The 20,013-nt window shown below is 45.3% G+C and overlaps 1 protein-coding gene across 1 annotated transcript in view; it reads left to right on the top strand.

The window, feature by feature from the left end:
- Positions 1-14,170, top strand: part of gfra1a (gdnf family receptor alpha 1a) — a 56,514-nt gene extending 42,344 nt beyond the window's left edge. The window contains exons 4-9 of the mRNA XM_027017330.2: positions 2,759-3,110; positions 4,335-4,444; positions 5,659-5,793; positions 8,419-8,624; positions 10,376-10,420; positions 11,457-14,170. Coding sequence (XP_026873131.2) covers positions 2,759-3,110; positions 4,335-4,444; positions 5,659-5,793; positions 8,419-8,624; positions 10,376-10,420; positions 11,457-11,615 — 1,007 coding nt within the window. The 3' untranslated portion in view covers positions 11,616-14,170. The remainder of the gene's footprint in view (positions 1-2,758; positions 3,111-4,334; positions 4,445-5,658; positions 5,794-8,418; positions 8,625-10,375; positions 10,421-11,456) is intronic.
- Positions 14,171-20,013: the final 5,843 nt, after the last annotated feature.

Here is a 20,013-nt window from a genome sequence, read left to right as displayed (position 1 = left end):
AAGTATGTGAGAAGCATGTGGCGGTCACAAGACACTCCGGTAAATCGGGTTACAATGGACATAAAATTAATTTGTCTTTCCTGTCTGAGGCAAGTTAGATTATTTCCTTCGACCCTTTAAAAGATATCTAGCATTTGCAAATCACCAGCATTTAAGCCATGAACCCACGCAAATTCGCTTGAATCCCCCAACTCGAGTCTGGATGATCCCCTGGGTGCCGGTGAATCCCTGGAATAACCTCTGTTCCTGATTCCATAGCAGTACAGCCTCTACCACAGCAGGCTGGGTACAAGTCAGATACAAGTACGTTCTGAATAACATAATAGTAATATATAGTAGACATGGAATAAAATAATAAAATGGAATAAAATATGTCACTGGGACAGAGTTGTGAGTAAGAAACGGTTTTCCACAAATGGATTAAGAAGACTCTCGAGCAAAAACATGGCACATAACACTTGTGAAAATCTTGTACATTAAATATCTATGGATTGCAATAACATAATAATCTTTCTTGCAGGAGTTAAAGCAAAAGATGTGAAACACGAAACTCAGAAACAAAGCATCGTTTAATGGGCTCTCAGTCATTTTTTACAGCCTCTTTGAATCTTTTTTCCCCACTTTTAACTTTGTAGAGAAAGTACAGAGCTGAGTCAGTGGCAGAAGGCCAGGGACACTCATTACCAGGGGAGGCGAGGAGAGTGGGGGGGGACCCCGACCAGGTCTGGAGTTTTCACTGACCTCAGAGCAGCCGAATCCTGGAAGAGTTTGGAGTTCGCACACCCCTCGACGGAGATAAAAAAGGGCTTCACAGAGCAAAATGAGTATCGTACCACAACAGGAGCTTCAGAGTCGATGCTGGCAGTCTCAGGTCTGGGGTAGATAAAGAGCTGGCTGTGATGCTCTCTGTGTGGAGGAGGACATGACCAGGAGGAGACCCATACAGTCCAGCACGACGTGGGGATTGCGACGTGTGCGTCCCCTCGCCAAGTCAAGAACAAAGGCCCTTCTCATTGAACTCCACCGTGAGACAGTGGAAGCACTCAAAGCGTGCATCGATTTGCAGCCTCGGAGCTGGCTGGATCCAGCAAGGGAAAAAGAAGAAAGAGCGTGCAACTTCGGACATCCAGGAACCCATCCAGCCAACACGCCAATTAGAAGTGCCCCCGACCACTGCAGTAACCAACCTGACGGAAAAAAAACCCCCAAAAAACCCAACTAGTTTCCTATTTTCCCTGTCACTTTTTAGAGTTGATCGCTTTCCTTGCTGACACGCTCCTTGCTTGCTAGGGGTCTGTCAAGATTCATGAAGAGAAGATCTGTGAGCTGGTGATTCATGCTGCGTGGATGGCCGTGTAGTAGTTCCAGGCCGGCCTGGGGACTAATGTCAGGGCTTAACCGTGGCTCGACTCCTAGTGGGGCTCAGTTTTACACGATAATGCTGTCTGGAGGGAAAAAAGAAGTCCCTGGGTGTAGCATAACCACAGAGGCCCGCCACTCCTGACAGTCTCGCAGGTTTTCCGTGTGCTGAGCTGACTTCATGTAGTGAATTTCCATAGAAGTGGACAACAAATGAATCGTGATGAATCATCAGAGCTGTGGAGCGTAGCAGCACTGTTCTAGGATCAGATCCCCTCATCCTTGTTCGAGATCTCCTTTATGGGAGCGCTGGCTAAGGACCAGGACAGCAGGCAGCAGTGAGGTGCAGGGCAGGCCAGATCCACTTAATCACACAGCTTTTAAGGACCGGTCAGGAACCAACACTGTCAGGCCCGAATCCAGCTGTCCGACAACAAAGCCTCCTGCCTTCGCCTCAAGAGGACCCCAGCAATGTGGACAGCCCATCAACTGAACCTTCTAGAGTTTCCATCCAAGACAAGAAGCTTATTGGCATGGGAGTGGCACTGACACACACACACACACACACACACACACACACACACACGCACGCACGCACACACACTCACACACACACACACGCACACACAAACACACACACACTCATGCGTGCTCTCTCTTGCTCTCCACTCCCACTCTCAAGCAGACCTGTTCTGTCTGCCTTTAATTGGTCCTCATTAAGGCCCAAACTGCTGCTGCTGTTCTATTTTTTTTTTCCTGAAAAGGCTCCAGAAATGGTAATTAATGGTGGGATCTAGAAGAATGCTGGCAATTAACCGGTGCTGACAGGCGAGGAGAGCCAGGCGTGGGCAGTTTTGATGATACCGCCGTTCGGCCGAGCCCACTGTTTGTTTAGCTTGTGGCGTTCCAATGGGACAGACTCTGTTTGATTTAATGCTGGTGAAAATAGACTTTCACGAGCTCTTTGCAGCTTGTATTGACAGGGTTATGGTGAAGATTATTAATTAATGTTCCTATTGAGAATGGCAGGATTTTCAAATGAAAGACTCTCGAGAGCAAAAAATGCAGTGTCCTGATAGCGGCAGAAGTATCCTCTTCGTTTCGATCTGTGTCTCTCACTATCTCAAGGCCTGGATTGAAACAGTCTCTCTGTGGCAACTAATAAAACAAAATGTTTAGAAAAGAACCACTTATTCATTTCTGTGCTGTGGGTTTCTAGCTCATCTGTGAAACATTTGAACCTTGTGGCACACTGAACAAATGTACAAAGACATCCACTTGTCTCACTGTCTGAATATAAACTTCTGTCTCTCTCTCTCTCTCTCTCTCTCTCTCTCTCTCTCTCTCTCTCTCTCTCTCTCTCTCTCTCTTTCTCCTCCCTGCTCTCTCTCTCTGTAAGGGGAGCCAGCCCTGGTGAAGGAGAACAACTGCCTGAACGCGGCCAAAGCGTGCAACCTGAATGACACGTGTAAGAAGTTCCGATCTGCGTACATCAGCCCATGCACTAGCCGTGTCTCCACAGCCGAGGTGTGCAACCGCCGTAAGTGCCACAAGGCACTGCGCCAGTTCTTCGACAAGGTCCCGCCCAAGCACAGCTACGGCATGCTGTACTGCTCATGCCCGCCGGGCGACCAGTCTGCCTGCTCCGAGCGTCGCCGCCAGACCATTGTGCCCGCCTGTTCTTACGAGGAGCGAGAGAAGCCCAACTGCTTGGTCCTGCAGGCGTTCTGCAAGAGCAACTACATCTGCAGGTACCTCCATCCACCTCTCCGGCACCCCCCACAGGCAGCTCCTGGCATTGGCCATAGCATCTTCACTACTGGTTTTATAGAATATTGGTTCCACCTGCTGTATAGCTGCACCTGTTGGTTGCCAGTTCGTTCTGGTCAGTTGTGTGTAGGCGGAAGTTCATTGGCTAGTGCTAATTTGCTTTGCTGCCCCAGCTGTTGACTCTGTGTTATTCTAAGGCCAAGGCGCTGTGGATGTATATACACTGGAACGATTGCTGAACGGTTGCTAATAAATGCCGTGTCTCGGTAAGACGTGGTGTCCTTGGGGGTGATGTTTGAGGGAGCATGCATCCTCGTGCAAGACCCCACGCCGCTGCAGCTCTGTGATCACGCCACAACATGGTGGCAAAATGTTTTGCCGTCAGACGTGCTAACAAATATCTCCCCAACACGAGGAGCTGGCGTCTCAGGGCCAGGCAGTACAGCGCCTCTCATACCAGCAGAGACACGCCGCCTTAACCCTGCATCTGCTGCCTATCTGTGGGGAAATAAACTGCATATTAACACGCACCATGGAACTTCTGCTGTTAGAGCAATTATAGCAATTACTGGAGTGCAGCAATAAACCAGGCGAGCGCCATTTAGGTGGGTTTGGGGCTCACTTCAAACTGCTGGAAATGGTATGTTAAAAATACAGGAACGCACTGAACTTTGTGTGAGGACGCAAACCGCATCAGTTGGAGGTTGGTAGGTTCGGGGGATAAAGAGAGAGAGAGAGCGTGGGGGGGGTAGAGAGAAGGGGAAAAGAGAGGGAGGGATAAAGAAAGAGGGAGAGAAACAATAGGGGAGAGAGAGAAAGAGAGAGAGGGATGATTGGAGAGAGATGGGGAGAGAGCGAGGAGAGAGACTTAATGAGTCTGCTTAATCAGAGCATCTGTGACTGTTCTCACCGCCCGTGAGCCCACGGCGCTCACACAGATACACGTGCAAACAAATGCAGGACATTTGGACTCCGGCCCCTGATACCTGTCACCACATCCTCCTCTCTCTCCCCGGGCATCTGTCAGGAGCCGCACCACTCCGCTTTAAATCCAGCCCCTCCTCACCTCCGCCAGGCTCCGGCATGCCCTGCCGTGGTGCGTGTCAGGAACGCTTAACACGGAGCCAACCAGAGCTCCTCCTGTGGTGGTCACGGGAAGGCGAGCAGGGCCTGCTCGCTCACGTGTGTCTGTGCTTGTGTTTCAGGTCTCGACTGGCGGACTTCTTCGCCAACTGCCAGCCTGAGTCGCGGTCGCTGTCCGGCTGTCTGAAGGAGAACTACGCCGACTGCCTTCTGTCCTACTCGGGCCTCATCGGTGAGCCTCCCTCTTTTTGTAGCCCCGCTGCAGTGGTTCACTATAGTCAAACCTGTTCATTATATTATTGGACAATTCTGATTGCCATAATGTTTTAAAACTTCAATTCTCCTTCTGTCTGTGCTGTTAATACCCTGCTGTTGTTAATCTCATTGATGATTGTCTGTGCTCTCTATGCTCAAGAATGTTTCAGTGTTGCAAAACTCATCGGTGGGTGTGCCTAGCCCACTCAGCCATCAATAACCCCATTGCCACCTCTAAAGTGTCTATCTCTGTGGCTTTTCCACCACCAAAATTTGCACGAGCCGCTAAAAGTCGTACGTGTCCACCAAATTCCACGTGACGAGGACCAAGGCCTTGAGCTAAGGATCGGAGCCTGGATCTAAAAATCCCTCACCCTTCCCGCACGTTTGATCCACCGGCACATGAGCGGATTGGCTGGGCAGGGTGGGCGGGGTCCACGTTTCACCGGAGAAACAGTGGCAAACCAGAGTAGGAAAACCACAGGGTAGATGTGTGTAAAATCCAGGAGTGATGGGGAAAAGGAGAGAAACAGATGAGCCCTTTTGTTCTCTGCCTCGCGTCTGCCGAGACATGGACACGCAGCCAGAGGATGGCTGGCGAGAAGTGTGTGACAGCAAACCACACACGGCAGACCACCTGGCCTGTTGCCACCAACCGTGCAGCCCAGAGAGAGAGAGAGAGAGAGCGAGAGAGAGACAGAGAGAGAGAGAGACAGAGAGAGAGAGAGAGAGAGAGAGAGGTAGGTGCAGAGCCACAACGATGAAAAGATCTGCACTCCCTGTTTGTTTTAGGATAGGAAAGGAAGCCGTGGCTTTGCTCTGGGGCCATTTGACGCCTCCCACCCTCCGTAACAGAGGCTGGCAGGACGGGGCACGAGAGCACAGGGGCTCTGATTATCCTGCTGTTCTTTGGCGCTGTTGCTTTAACAGTGAGGGCCCAGGATTTCACTACAGCAGGCCAGTCACACTTGCGCTGTGCAGTTCTGTGATGCAAATCAAACTCGTTTTTATGGGCACCAGTCAGAATAACTGCGCTGTGCATGATAATACATGTCATAACACATTCCACTTGAAGCAGTGATCACTACATTTTAGACAAACATGGATAACACATACGATAGCGGGACATGCTTAGAAAGGGCATTGTTTTGAGTTTGTCCAAAGGAAGTAATGCGTTTTTTTCTTCCGCAGGGACGATGATGACGCCCAACTACCTGCGTTCGCCCAAAATCAGTGTGTCGCCCTTCTGTGACTGCAGCAGCAGTGGCAATAGTCAGGAAGAGTGTGAGCGCTTCACTGAGTTCTTCACAGACAACGCCTGCCTGCGTGAGTCAAACCACTCTCTCTTTCTGGCTTTCCTCTCTCTCTCTCTCTCTCTCTCTCTCTCTCTCTCTCTCTCTCTCTCTCTCTGACTGAGTCTCTCTGACGTCCAAGACACTTTCTCGGATCCACCTTATCAGTCCCTGCTAATGAATGTCAGGAAAGCCTGTGGTTTTGCCACAAAGCTTTGCAGTGTCCGTCCAAGTGGTACAAGCCGTTGCAGAGGGGAGTGTTGTGTGCGGATCAGGACAGCAAGAGAAGGCTTCATGTGCAGGCCCTGGTTAGATAACTAAGTGAAGGTTCAGTGTGTTTGTGTGTGTGTGTGTGTGTGTGTGTGTGTGTGTGTGTGTGTGTGTGTGTGTGTGTGTGTGGGCAGCGTATTAAATGAGATTTGTCTCTGTCTATGTTGTGGGCTGTGGTAATGTGAGCTTAAAGATGCTCTTCTGAAGGTTAAACTGGGTTAGACTCGTTCACTCTCTCCTTTCTTTCTCTCTCTCCTTTTTCTTTTTCTCCTTTTTCTCTCTCTTTCCTCCTGCTTTCTAAGGTTCTTCTTTCCACTTCACCTCCTTGTACCAGACAGACACACTCACACACACACACACACACACACACACACGCACATTCATCATCATTTCACTGTTTGTCAGGTCAAGGCAGCTCAGGTGGATGCACACACAGACACACACATTCCACTCCCTCTCTCCGGCCTCATTGGGTCCTGCAAAAGTGGATGTCTGGGTAAAACGATGGACATCTCTCTCGTTCTCCTCTTTGTCTCATGTCTCTCCCTCTGTCTCCGTCTGTCTCTCGTGTCTTGTTAGTGGAGCTCAGTGTTAAGGCTTGCTGACAGGACTGTAGTGGAGGGTGAACAGTGTGTGTTGCTTTATTTGTGCTGGCAGTTCACGGCCCATGACGGAGTCTCTTCAGGGCCCTCACGTCTCTCTCCTGCCTGGAGGCTCCTCATGTGTGTCTGCCTGTTCCTGTAGCTTGTGCTGGAATAATGTTCCTGGACTCTGTGATGTAGCAGTCCAAACCAGCCAATCAGCAAAAGAGTTTAGTCAATAAATTAGAGTCTTGATGTCCATAGGAACTGTGACACAGGAGGGCGCTCCTAACAGAGGAGGCCCAAGTGTGTCGTGTGTCAGGCCCATGTGTGTTTACAATTGTGATCTTTCAATGTAAAAATTAAGATTTAGTACTACATATAAACTTTAGTTTACCAAAGCACAGCACAGACATAAAGGTCCCTGAGGAGCAACCTAAGCCAAATGGTCCCGTTTCAAAAGTTTGTCACAGTCTCTTATATGCGTCCTCCAGAAAGAACTGTGCACGTGCGCTAATGTAATCACATTCTGTGATAACAATGAAAGAATCCTTTAGTGGGTCAGGCCTGAGGGATCTGTGAAAATAAATCAAGCCTTCTGAATGGGTGTTTATAACAGAGCAGCAGCACTCACTGTGACGTGGAGAAGTTATGAGGCGAGATATATTAGAGACAAATCCAAACTCGTGGTTATAGTCACGGCTATGACAAGCTATCGCGGGAAAGGCTATAGGATAACGAGCAGCCACGAGACTGAGACAGGTGATACAAATGATGTGCGGAGAAAACGAAACCGAGGAACTGAACCGAAACAGGGAAGTAAAGCAAGAGAAAGAGATGAGACTGGGTAACCATGGCGACAGGATGCTAGGGAGGGGTCAATCATGACACACACACACATGCACCCAGACACTTCAAAAACAATGCAAAACTGCTGGCAGTGCATGGCTAGAACACATGTTGTATTCACGCAGCACCTAGGAAGACTACACTGATAACTAGTGGTAATGAGGTGGTCCCGTCCTGAACAAGACTGAAAAACCAGGTGGAACGAACCCTTTTGTTAATCTTTAACCGGCTCCATGGCATTTCACTCATGATTTACACTCACAGACAAATAATCTATAATCAAACAGCTAAGTCGTAACAGTGAATAGTCCAATGAGAAACGGTTAATCCTCCAGATGGGATGGTGAGGCGATCTGATATTTACCTGGCCATATTTACCCAGCTGAGGACTGCTGACCTACTCTGCCATGGCTTGTCTCTGATGCAGACACAGGCTCTCTGACGGTGTAGGAGCAGAGCATGTGCGCTTGAAGGAGGCCACGGTAGATTTCAAGGTCTCGGGCAAACAAAGCAGTAGCACGCAGAAATGCTCCACACTCCACACACACACAGACACACACACACACACCTACCTGCTGGTTCAGGACTGGCCATTAGGAAGAAGGTTTGGACTCATTTTGCGCACTGAATCCTATCTTCAGCCCTGATTTGTGTATCAGAGCTACACAAGAAGTGATTCCTTCACTAGGAGAGTGTACTGCAACACATCAAATCCTCTCCTTTGGTTCATTTTATTGATTTATATTTCCGTGTGTAGCACAGCAGAGCTCACCAGCAGTGTGACATCCAGCGTTATGTGTTAATAAACCTCGGGCCACTGCATTAGTGCGGCGTCATAACAAGACTGCACTTTTCTGCTCTATTGGGTTTTTTTGTTTGTTTGTTTCTCCTCATTCCTGGTGCTGTTTCTGCACGCATGCTTGTCGTCAGCCTGAGCGACATCTCCATCATCCCCGTAGGTAACGCCATCCAGGCCTTTGGCAACGGTACGGACGTGAGTGCATGGCAGCCCATGGCTCCAGTGCAGACCACAACTTCCGTGACGGTGCCGTCCCAGAGGGGTCAGGAGCGAGGACAGCCACCCCACGCCCCGGAACCCGGAACAACCAACAACCGCCTGGGCCCTGGGGACAACTCTCTGTACCAGTTCTGCGGGAGTCTGCAGGTAGGGTCATCAGTCACCCTCGTCAGAGTTCAGGGTTTGACTGTGTGTTGCAAGGGTTTGCAAAATTAGACGAACTATTGTGTGCAAGTAACAATTGTTGTGTGTTGTGTGTGAGCAGGTGACGTACAAAACAAGCACGGCACCTAAACAGTTAAACAGAGAAACTCGTGTGTGTTAAGCAGAGAAACATATGCGTGTGTTAAGCAGAGACATGTACGCATGTGTTGGGCTGGGGTCAATGATTGTTTTTCTGAGTTTATACTAAACGCATTTCTTGGAGGAAAAGCATTTGTAAGAGAGAAAACAAAAATAAAGAGTCAGCGAGCAGTGTCAGCCTCACGGAGGCGCTCCTGTTGGCGCAGAGAAAGAAACAAGCTGGTTACACCAAGGTCATGGGGTCAAAGTAGCCCTACTCTAATGTGAAGAACCAGGCCAACTAACCCTACTGCAATGTGAAGAACCAGACCAAACTAACCCCACTCTAATGTGAAGAACCAGGCCAAACTAACCCTACTGCAATGTGAAGAACCAGGCCAAACTAACCCTACTGCAATGTGAAGAACCAGACCAAACTAACCCCACTCTAATGTGAAGAACCAGGCCAAACTAACCCTACTGCAATGTGAAAAACCAGGCCAAACTAACCCCACTCTAATGTGAAGAACCAGGCCAAACTAACTCCTCTCTAACGTGAAGAACCAGGCCAAACTAACTCCTCTCTAATGTGAAAAAGCAGGCCAAACTCAGATAACCCCACTCTAACCTGAAGAACAAGGGACGTGACTGTAGGTCACGACTGCATACTCACAGAGCTTTTCAAAACACTGCATTTATTAAATGTGAAGGTAAAAAAAATACACTCCATTTCTGTATTGCAGCACTTTTCATTTCTCTCTTCCATTTGGAGGCATAAAGGGCGGGATCAGGACATCACCGCAGGAACGAATCGGAAATTGTAAACACTGGAAGAGGTTGCAGGTTGGGAGTTGGAGCCCAGGGTCGCTCTGTCAGCTCAGGGTTTGGCTGTGGTGCTTCGCTTCCTGGCTGTAGCTTCAGGAGGATTCGTTTTCACTGGCACACCCACTGGCCAATCCATTCATTATGCTGTCACCAAGCCTCCTGCACTATGCACACGTTAAACACACACACACACACTCGCACATGCACACAGACGCACACACACAAACACACATACACACACACTCACACATGCCCACACACATACACACACACACACAAAAGGCTGAGCCAAGCACATGTGCTGGTAACAGAAACGGCAGGTCTTCGGGGGCTCAGGCGGAGTAATGCATAGGAAGACCTCCCTCATCTGTTTCCCCTGACTACACATCTCAGATGCCAGGCGCTGAGCGGGCAGACGCGACCGTGTGCCATCGTGCTATGCCACAGGCCTCCAAATGAGCCCAACAGTTTTGTGTTTTTCATGACCAGATTCAGCTTGTCAGTTCTGTTTTTTTGCATGACTGTAACTTTCTACTGCTTCTGGCACTTCCAACACACTACGCAGGAACAGAAATGACTATAGCAGCAAGGATAAATGAGGAATTTAACGCTCTTAGCAGAAAACAAAACAACACTTTGACAGAATAAACGGTGTGTGTGTGTGTGTGTGTGTGTGAGGTTATCCAGACTTAGGAGGGTGATAGGTCAGGTTCATTTTGACTCCAACTGTCGTTATGCTGGTTAAGAGGTCAAATTGCTGTAATAGTGTCTTTTTTCTGTCTGTTCTTTAGGCTCAGAAGCTGAAGACGAACAATACAATAGATGTGTTGTGTGTGGTGAGTGAGAATGCCTTTCTCTAGCATTAACATCCAAAGCCATGTTAGACAGATACAGTATAGCTACCGTATAATTACTAGCTACCATATAGTTACCATATAGATTTTTGGACTGCCACACTGAGACAATGAAACGTTTTTGGTAACCTCTGACCTTGCCCCGAATGGCACTTCCTGCCCCGAGTGCTGGTGGCCTTTGTCGTGGGTGAGCCTGAAATGGGGGTGTTGCTTATCTTTTACCTTTTAAAGTTCACTAAATGTCATTATACATACTAAACGCAGCATTACACGCAGGAGTGACATTTAGCGTTGCATCGGTGAGCCCAAATAGCATAAAATAAAACAAACACACAGACAGAAAGAATGAAAGAAAAGGAGGCCTCTCTTAGCCTCACGTTTCATTTCACTATTAAACACCCTCCAACCCCACCACATTATCTCACTGGAATTGGAAATCATGTAATACCTATCATATAGATAATGGCTTTTTTATATATTATCCTAAGGGAAAGTGTTCTCTGGCCTGCGCAGTAAAGTCAGTTTATAGGATTATAGGACATTAGTGCTGTGTAAGTCTGATTTTGCCTGACCAAGGCAGCATGTAAAACCTTTGGTTTGGAGAAACTTAGATCCAGCCTGTGGCCCTTAATCTGGAACCAGCAGGGCTGATAGCACTGTGGTCAGTACTGTAATAGCAGGGCCTTCAGCACAGCAGTGTTACAGATACCACTGCACAGGGCAGTGTACCGCACAGCACAAATACTGGATGTTTTGTTAGTTATCTCAAAGTTAGTCCTGCCAGAACTAAGACATTACATTGACAGTCCTTTTTGGTGGGTTATAGTTATTTGCATGCAGGTTTACATATTAAGGCTGGATTTTGCAGTTCTATAGAGCTATCTTAGTTATCTTAGTACAACAGGTGAATTAGAGCCAGCTGTCCTGCATGAAGAGAGTGGAAACATGTCCATGTGCTCAACTAAGCTCCGACCCAGCATGTCCATGTGCTCAGTTGAGTTCCGCCCTGTCTCCTCAGGATCCACAGGTCAACGACCCTAGCTCCTCCAACGCCATGTCTGGGAACGCCTCCGAGAGTCAGGCATCTCCGCTAGGCCTCAGCTCTCTGCTGCTCCTGCTGGCGATATCCCTGTACTGCGCCCTCATGCCCATACCTGCCGCCAGGCCAGGGTTGTAGCGGCTTAAGCAAGACAAAACATGGACGCTCACAATTTGTATAAAACTGATCTCTGTTCTCCGCCTACCTGTTGTACTCATCCTCTCTCTCATAATTTCTCTCTCTCTCTCTCGCTGTCTCTCTCTTACTGCTCTGAGTTTTAGGAAATTGTGTTTAAGATGTGTTGATGCAACAACAGCAACAACAAAAGTGATTTTGGTGTATTTGAGTTTTGCTCCCAGTTGTATTTTGGGTTTTGTTTTGTTTTTCGAGTTGTTCTTGACCTTTATTTTTGCTGGTTTTGTTTTCTTTTTTTCTGGAAGAAGAGATATGAAAAGGTAGCAGGGGATTTATTGAAGGTCTTAGAACATTCCAGAATGCTCTGCAGGACAGTCCCGAGGCTCGCTGGACTTGCTGATTAGAGCGGGAGATCATACAGAGGCTCTGCATCAAGAAATGAAGGCAGAGAGGAGGAAGTCTGTTTAGCTGCTTGTGACGATCCTCGTCTGTGTTTGCGTGTATTGCGTGTCCTGCGTGATTAGTGATATGACATGCGACTTATATCCAACACACAAAGAAGAAAAACATAGAAGGAGCTCAGAGGGACGCTAGGAGGTTTGGGATACATGTTCGCCATAACCCACAGTCCCTTGGGCTTTCGATGTTCATTACTTTCAGCAGACTGTGCTCAAGTCACACTGTCATCAACTCTTTTCCTACTGTCATGCATACCACACACATCACAGTGCTTCAGAGTACAAGTTGACTGGCAGCAATACACACACATAGACACACACACACACACACACACACACACACAAAGAAAAAACAGTCTAAGGAAGGTGTTGTTCATAGGATTTCAGTTCTGCATGAGTACTTTATAATTGTTTTAAAGGGATTCTTTTGAGGAACAAAGATTGGTCTTATAATGCAGATAGTATATATTTTGAGATCCTAGTTTGATAATTTAGGGTGCATCACAGAGAAACTTTTTTTAAGAGTGGGGAGGGTGTTCACAGGGAGTGAGAGAATGCACCTGATTGGCTGCGTCAGTGTGGGCGTGGCACCAGGTATGTGCACATGTGAGCACAGCAGTGCCACTAACGATTAATTCAGACACAGACCCTTCTGTTCTTCTCTGTCAAACATGACATGCATCTGTCCTCAGAATGTGTGTTCGTATCAGCTTTGCAGCGTCACACTATTCTGTGCTTGGACAAATAATAAGATTAAACATGAGGACATGTATACTAGTCTCCCTTTCTATCTTTTTTGTGTATTGTACATTTTTTCTGAGAGTTACAGAGGGGGACTCTATCATGGTTGTGTCATGACTATATGTAAAAATCAGATAATCTCAATCTTGATAATCTCAGTCTTGATTAAGCTTGAGCCAGTTTTATTTAGGTACACTCTCTGAGCAGCACGGTGTGTCTGAAGCATGTGCAGAACTCTGCTGTGCACACGAGGCGTTTAGGATGTGCTCCTATGCTTTACATGGCTTTGTTGAGCAAGAAAATGCATTATTCTTCATATTACTTACCGGGCATCCAGGTTATGTTATAAAACATAATGCATAAGTACTCCAAAGGGATTGGATATCAGATTGGCTTGAATTTGAATCTGATCTTGCCATGTTTGATTACAGTGGATAAGGCTGTAATGTGTGATTGGCAGACATGTATACATCATATACAGGATTAGACTACATGTACAGCAGTGACTGCTGCCACTGTTACACTAAAGTGTATTACATGCATTTATCTGAATACAGTTCTATTGTCTAATTATTTAAAAAGAAAGGAAAAAGAAACCAAAAAAAAAATCTTATTTTTGTATCTTTTGCATTGTGTGTTTTAATTCCGTCTCAAGATACTCCTGCCCCATGCTACCAAACTGAACAGCAATGGAGTTGTGAACCTAGCATGGGCCGTAACTGCAATAAAGGTATCGAAAACCTGGGCACCTCACGGATCAGCCGAGCCGTCTGTGGCTCTCTTGTGTGCAAAATCCACGCTGAGCATACAAAACAGACCTGTCCTTCTGAGCTGTACAATTAATCTCCTCTCTGATTGGTTAGCTGCTTTCAGACCACACGCCATTGGCCAAACGTCTTTGGGGTGGTAGACCGCTCCCAGCATACGAGTAGTGAAACTCCTCCCATCACGCCTTGATCACCCAGACGATTTGACATCTATGACTCCCCCTACCCCTGTTACAGCTCTTATGGAAGTGGATTCAACAGGTAACGGGTGAATTCAGTTAGAGATCAGAACTTCCACCTGGATTCACCTGGCCAGCCCATGTAAAGGAAAGTGCAGAGATCCCGGGTTTTGTATGCTCAGGGTATGCTGGAACGTGGGAATGTGCTTTTTTGCAAATCATGGTCAGAGTGACAGAAAAATGTAAAAGCTTAAAATATTTCTACACATCCACATCCTGGTGGTCACTGAAGATGGAGGACTTATTCTTGGTTATAAATATAAGATGCCTCATCTATCTGACATATTTCTTCATAGCTTGTGAAAATGTAAAAACATATATGACAACAATGATTAAAATGTTGACTCATCCCACATTTTGCTGTGGTCTTTTTTTGGGGTGGGTGGGGGTGGGGGTAAAAACAGTGTTACTAAGAAACAAGTGTCTATAAGCAGTAGAAGAAACTGCACTGGCCATTTATAAAGCAACTTGAAAACTATACAGGCGCAGATGCACATGAGAGGGTATAAAGAAATGAGTTTGTTTCACTTGGTCTCAGGAAACATCAAACCCCTGCTGCGTTATCCCTCCGCAGTCTTAACTGTGGACTCTTTATTCAGTTTCTGAAGTTGGATGGATTCGAGAGCTGAGATACCTAGGCCGGTATCTCCGGTCCTGCACCAGCTCTATAACAGCTGCAGTGCTAATTTGTGAACCAGAGGAATTTGAACCAGATGGGAACCAGAGAAACGAGAACCAGAACCAGAGGAATCAGAGAGGAAAAGGATCCACAGGAACCAGAACTAGAAGGGAACCAGAGGAACAAGAACCAGAGAGTTACCAGATCCAGAGGGATGTGTTAGGTGTTAATCCCACAAGTTAGAGAGCTTCTCCTCTGCCTTATCCCAGTGAGACCTTGTGCCCTTTCTCTGAGTCGTAGAACATTTCAGATCATGACCGTTCAGTCCGGAGACATGAGCTCCCTCTCTTCCTGCTCAGACCCCACTGAGATCATGTGATTCATCACTCACTTTGACCTTTCCACTTCCTACACATAGTAGTCACCTTGTGCTTGTGACACAGTTGACGAAAATTAGCCGAAAATACTAAGAACGTGATCACAGACCTGCTCTGTAGACCAGCACCTGTAGTATGAAGACCATCTAAATTAACATATGGTGAGAAGAAAACATTAAAAACAGCTTTGGTAGTATAAACATACTTCAAAGGTTCTCCCTCTGTATTGCTGATCAACAGTATTGATAAGTCTACATATGTTACCCAGACTGACAAAGAAAGGTCAACTGAAGTCTCACATATGGTGTTTAATGTACAAAAATGTAATTCTAAAGCAAATGCAAAATACACTGAATGACAAAAAGCACCTGTTATTTTAAATCACCAGGCTATTTTATTTTCTTCAGTGGTTGCTAAGTGACCGTGCTCTGTCCAAACGTATTTCTAGTCAAAACTAATTCTAACCTTTCAAAACAGTAGGTGCAGAGAGAGACATTACAGATCAGCTGATGGAGATATCTGTCAAGGCTGTATAGATAGACCCAGGTTCATCTTAATGACAGATTGAAGGCATCATGGGAAAAGAACCATGAGGTAACCCTAGAATAATGTAGTTAGAAGTTCAAACAATTTAATCAAAATGTAGTTCAATTCAAACATTGCATTTCTGTTGCAATCAATATAACATTATTGTATAATATAGACTAATGATATTTCAAAACAGACTACTTCTTCTGGCTGCTATAGATGGAGTGCCAAATACTACATAGTCTGATTAGAACCTATATATTTCATGGCCATATTTATTATTATTCTGTAATCACATAAGCATGAAACATACTATATTACACCATGAAAAAAAATCAAGGATTTTATTTAATACAAAAAATGTATTTTAAAAATAACAACAGCAAAAACAACAATAATATTAAAAGCCCTCTGGCAAAAAAAGTTACAAATCTACAGCAAGGACAAGCTCTCATAAAAGCAGAAAATTAGATTCTAGACCAATGCCTTTCAAATGAGAGACTCAAACACCAAATGACGCATAACAGAACCCACAAGGAAAATGGCTGAGCCAAACTTCTTACAAAGTACCCTTTGGGAAACACCCATATTTATATATAGAAATCTGAAGAAGATTCTAGTTGCGTAACTGCAGTGTGCTGTAGTAAGAGATGTAGAGATATTCAAAACTGTAGTAGCGTACACAGACTTTCCCGAGAAACAGAAAGTTTTGGACAGAGGTCCTTCAACAGCTGTGTAAGCAAAGGGCGAAGTTAGAAGCACTTTGCTTGCACAGCTGATTAAGGACCTCTGTGTACTGTACTACAATTTTGAATATCTCTCTCTCTCTCTCTCTCTCTCTCTCTCTCTCTCTCTCTCTCTCTCTATATATATATATATATATATATATATATATATATATATATATATATATATATATATATATATATACACGCACAACGACTGGCATACTTAAGCCTTCTTACTCAGAACAGTTGTGGATTCTGCACTCTGCCCTCTCTCCTTTTCCTCTGTTGTTTATTGAACGTCGCAATGACTGATTCGAACAATCAGGGCTCGCTTCTGCTCTCTGTCAGTACATGACAACTCAAATCTGCTCTACTTGAAGCAATAACTCATCTTACAGACCGAATCCACCCGCCGTGACTTGCGGCTCTAAATCCACACCGAGCCGCTTCCTCACCGAACAAATACAGCAAATCAAGTCGGTGCAAATCTAAGGAAAGTAATATTTAACAGTAACAGTGACACGGCAAAAACCGTGTTAATAATTGCCGGCGTCCGAGAGAGCGGTAGACAGAGACCCAGCGTGCAGGCTCTGAGCACACATCAGCAGTGCAAAAGCTGGTTAGGTCCCACGCCAGCCTCAGTCCCCAGCCTGAGCATTCTAATAATGAACATTCACCTCATGCAAGTCTAATCACTGTCTCCAGGCAACAATCTGCCAGTCTGAACGCCTTTTAGGATGTGGAGGACACAACACTTGTGTCGCGGAATATTTGCCTTTCTAGGAAGCAGACAGCATTCTGGTGTGTCACTACGTGTTCACGTGTACCTCTGCACGACCATCTTTATGCTTGTCTCTCCCGTTTGGCTGGAGAGGAAATTCGAGTAGAAGGGAAACCCGTTGAGTCGCTAGGTGGGAAAATCTCTAGTGTCCCACAAGATGAAAAGAACCTAACCTGTCATTTTTTTTGTTGAGGGACAGCTTAGCTAATTCTTTAAGAAAGCATAATTGACTACCAGGTCCAGGTTGGTGAAAGTACAGATACAGGACGAGGGCAACGTGAATAAATAGCATTCCGATACCATACCTGAGAGCTAAATGGGATGTCTCAAACCTAAGTGAAAGCTACATTAAATAGGTTGGTTTTCAGTCATTTTACCTGGACCGGGACATGTGTTTTCATTGAATAACATGCCTTTAATTTCCCAAATACATTCAAAAACTACAGTGACTAATACGATGTCCGATAGTCATGCACTGATATTTCACAACAGAACTATAAATTAACATAAAACCACCAAAACAGTAGTAAAATGTATATTGCTTTGAACACAATTGGTGGAAAATTTCAACAAAAGGCACAAAAAGCTTTATTTGTTTATTCATTTTAGCTGTGTAGTGGATTAAATGGGCCTATATCAGAATCTACAGGACAGTTAACCCAATAACTCCATTTACGACCCTCACAGGATGTGATCAGTGGAACTGAGCAGACAACTGCGTACCCCTACTCCAGCCATAAAGCGTCTTGTTTTATGAGAATTGTGCCTCACATAAAGCCACGGAACCTCTGCTTATCTTGCTAAATAACCACTGTTTCCTCCAGCCCTTTTTGGCTGGCGTTGGTAAAGGTGACATGGCGCTTATTTCAAACTGCAGTTCTGAATGTCTTTAGACAACAGAGTGTGTGTGCCTTAGAAATCATGTTTCACTCAAACAATATGGCTAATAATGCATATGGAGCCTAAAACCATGAGATAAGTTGTTCACAGTCAAGCCTTACCAACCTGATCTGAGATCAGGTAATGATCTGGGCAAGCAGGCATAGCCCAAATTGCGATCACTCCCATAAACACATGGCGGAAAGAAGTCTCCAAACTTTCCATTCTGATTCATCCATTTGACGACTGAAGTGATGTGACTTTGCGGCACAAACATCCAGCTCCGTGCGTCTCTTTGTGATCTTGGCATCTGAAACAGAAAGCCTGGCATTTAAGCGATTTTGATGGAGGCTTTTGTGCCGGAAACAGAAGAACACGGTGCATGCATACCAACCAGGGAGCTATTCTCCTCACCGTGTGGGCGTGCGTGACCCCGAAACAACTCCAGCCTTTGTGGCCTGCCTGCGCAAGCGCCCGCCATCGGACGGGAACAATTACTAGACATAAGTGGAGCGTAATGGTATAAAGATTAAGTGCTGACCGAGTCCATCCGTCTGCACGCAGGGGTTGCCTGACCGGGGGTATTCAAACACAATGAACAGCGTGAGGGCCGAGAGTGACTTTGATGACTGTACAGTCTCGTGAGAGATACGTGACATCGCTTCAGGGAATCAGTCAGACTCACAGTTCAGACGCTCGAGCTCCAAACGTGCTCGCGTTGATGATTTAGAGAATTCACTCATACTGAGAGAAATTACCTGATGTGATTTTGTGTGTAGGGTTTATTGTGAATTGGTGACAGTAATACATAGTAATATATACAGAAAGGAATAGATAGATAGATAGATAGATAGATAGATAGATAGATAGATAGATAGATAGATAGATAGATAGATAGATAGATAGATAGATAGATAGATAGATAGATAGATAGATAGATAGATAGATAAAGACACTGATTCTGAAATAAAATGTTATAGTTCATGTCAAGCTACATTTAATCTTTTGCTGAAAGCAGATTCCCTGCTTCTGTACAACAGCAGTTGCTTAAGTCACACACACCAGGCAGAGCAGGCAGACATGCACAAGCCTGTAAAATGAAACCAGGAGGTTTGCTTCAGATGGTGAACTTACCCTGTTTCATCTGCCCTGAAAAATGATCCAACCTCTCCAGTCACCAGAACTTTTAAACAGCTGTCTCTGTCTTAAACAGAGTAACCAAACTAATGGAGTAAGCCTCTCTGAGTACCTCAGATATGAAGGTCCATACTCTGCCACTGCACATGCAGTCTCTTTAAACACCTGTGGCAACAATAGCTAGCCATAAAAGAACAATATTAGCTGATATCTACTTCAGAAGATTAACTGTACAACCAATGCTCAAGTTTGTTTAGTGTGCAGAATTGCACTGCTAAACGGAGCAGCATACTGAAGTAATTGACACTACTGTTTGGTGAAGTAACATCAACAGGCTTCAAAATCTACCTTAAATCACTCCATTAGAAAATGGTACTTGCAGTTTTGGGATTGCTTCACTTAAGTACCAGAATTAAAGGCTATGTCACTAAGCCAAAAGACTTTTTCGATTGTCTCTGATTCATTCAAATATCAACACATTTGTGATACATGACAGCATATCTCTCAGAAACTGTTTTAAGCCCAAAACATTTCTAACGCATACATTTCTTGTATGACTAAGATGCGATTGATTCATCAACAAAGATTCACAATATAGTACACAAAACACAATGCACTGGACATAATACATAATAATAATCAACAAACCGAATCATAAATGAAGCACTCTTAAATTATTCATTAACAGACATTAAAATCTTGCTAGATATGCAGTTGTCACAAACACTGCTGTTATACCACCCAGGGCCAGTGCGAAAGAGCTGACAGACTGGAATCGTCGTAGGTTCCACTTTCGACTGCTTTTACAGCTCACAAAATAATGCTGCATTAAATAGGCTTACGCGAAAACTTGTAAGAGAGTGTGAAGTTGGCAAGAGAGTGAAGCGAAACAATGAGAAATAAACAATCACGGATTAGACGAAGGATTAGATGATGGATCAGATACACTTCAGGTTTGTCACCATTCTTTGTAGTCAGGCTCTACATCTGTTGACATAAAAGACATCATTTTGTATTAAAATACAGTTCATACACATTTGCGTAACAGTCTTACTACTGCATACAGGTAACTTCTGTTCACACAAAGTTGTGTAAATGCTAAAATGGAAAAGTGAGTGACTATTCACTCATGCAGGTTTTGTGATTT

The sequence above is a fragment of the Electrophorus electricus genome, chromosome 11 (assembly GCF_013358815.1).
Source record: "Electrophorus electricus isolate fEleEle1 chromosome 11, fEleEle1.pri, whole genome shotgun sequence".
NCBI classification, from domain to species: Eukaryota; Metazoa; Chordata; class Actinopteri; order Gymnotiformes; family Gymnotidae; genus Electrophorus; species Electrophorus electricus.
The sequence above is the reverse complement of the archived record's forward strand: the minus strand, read 5'-3'. Positions and strand labels throughout refer to the sequence as shown.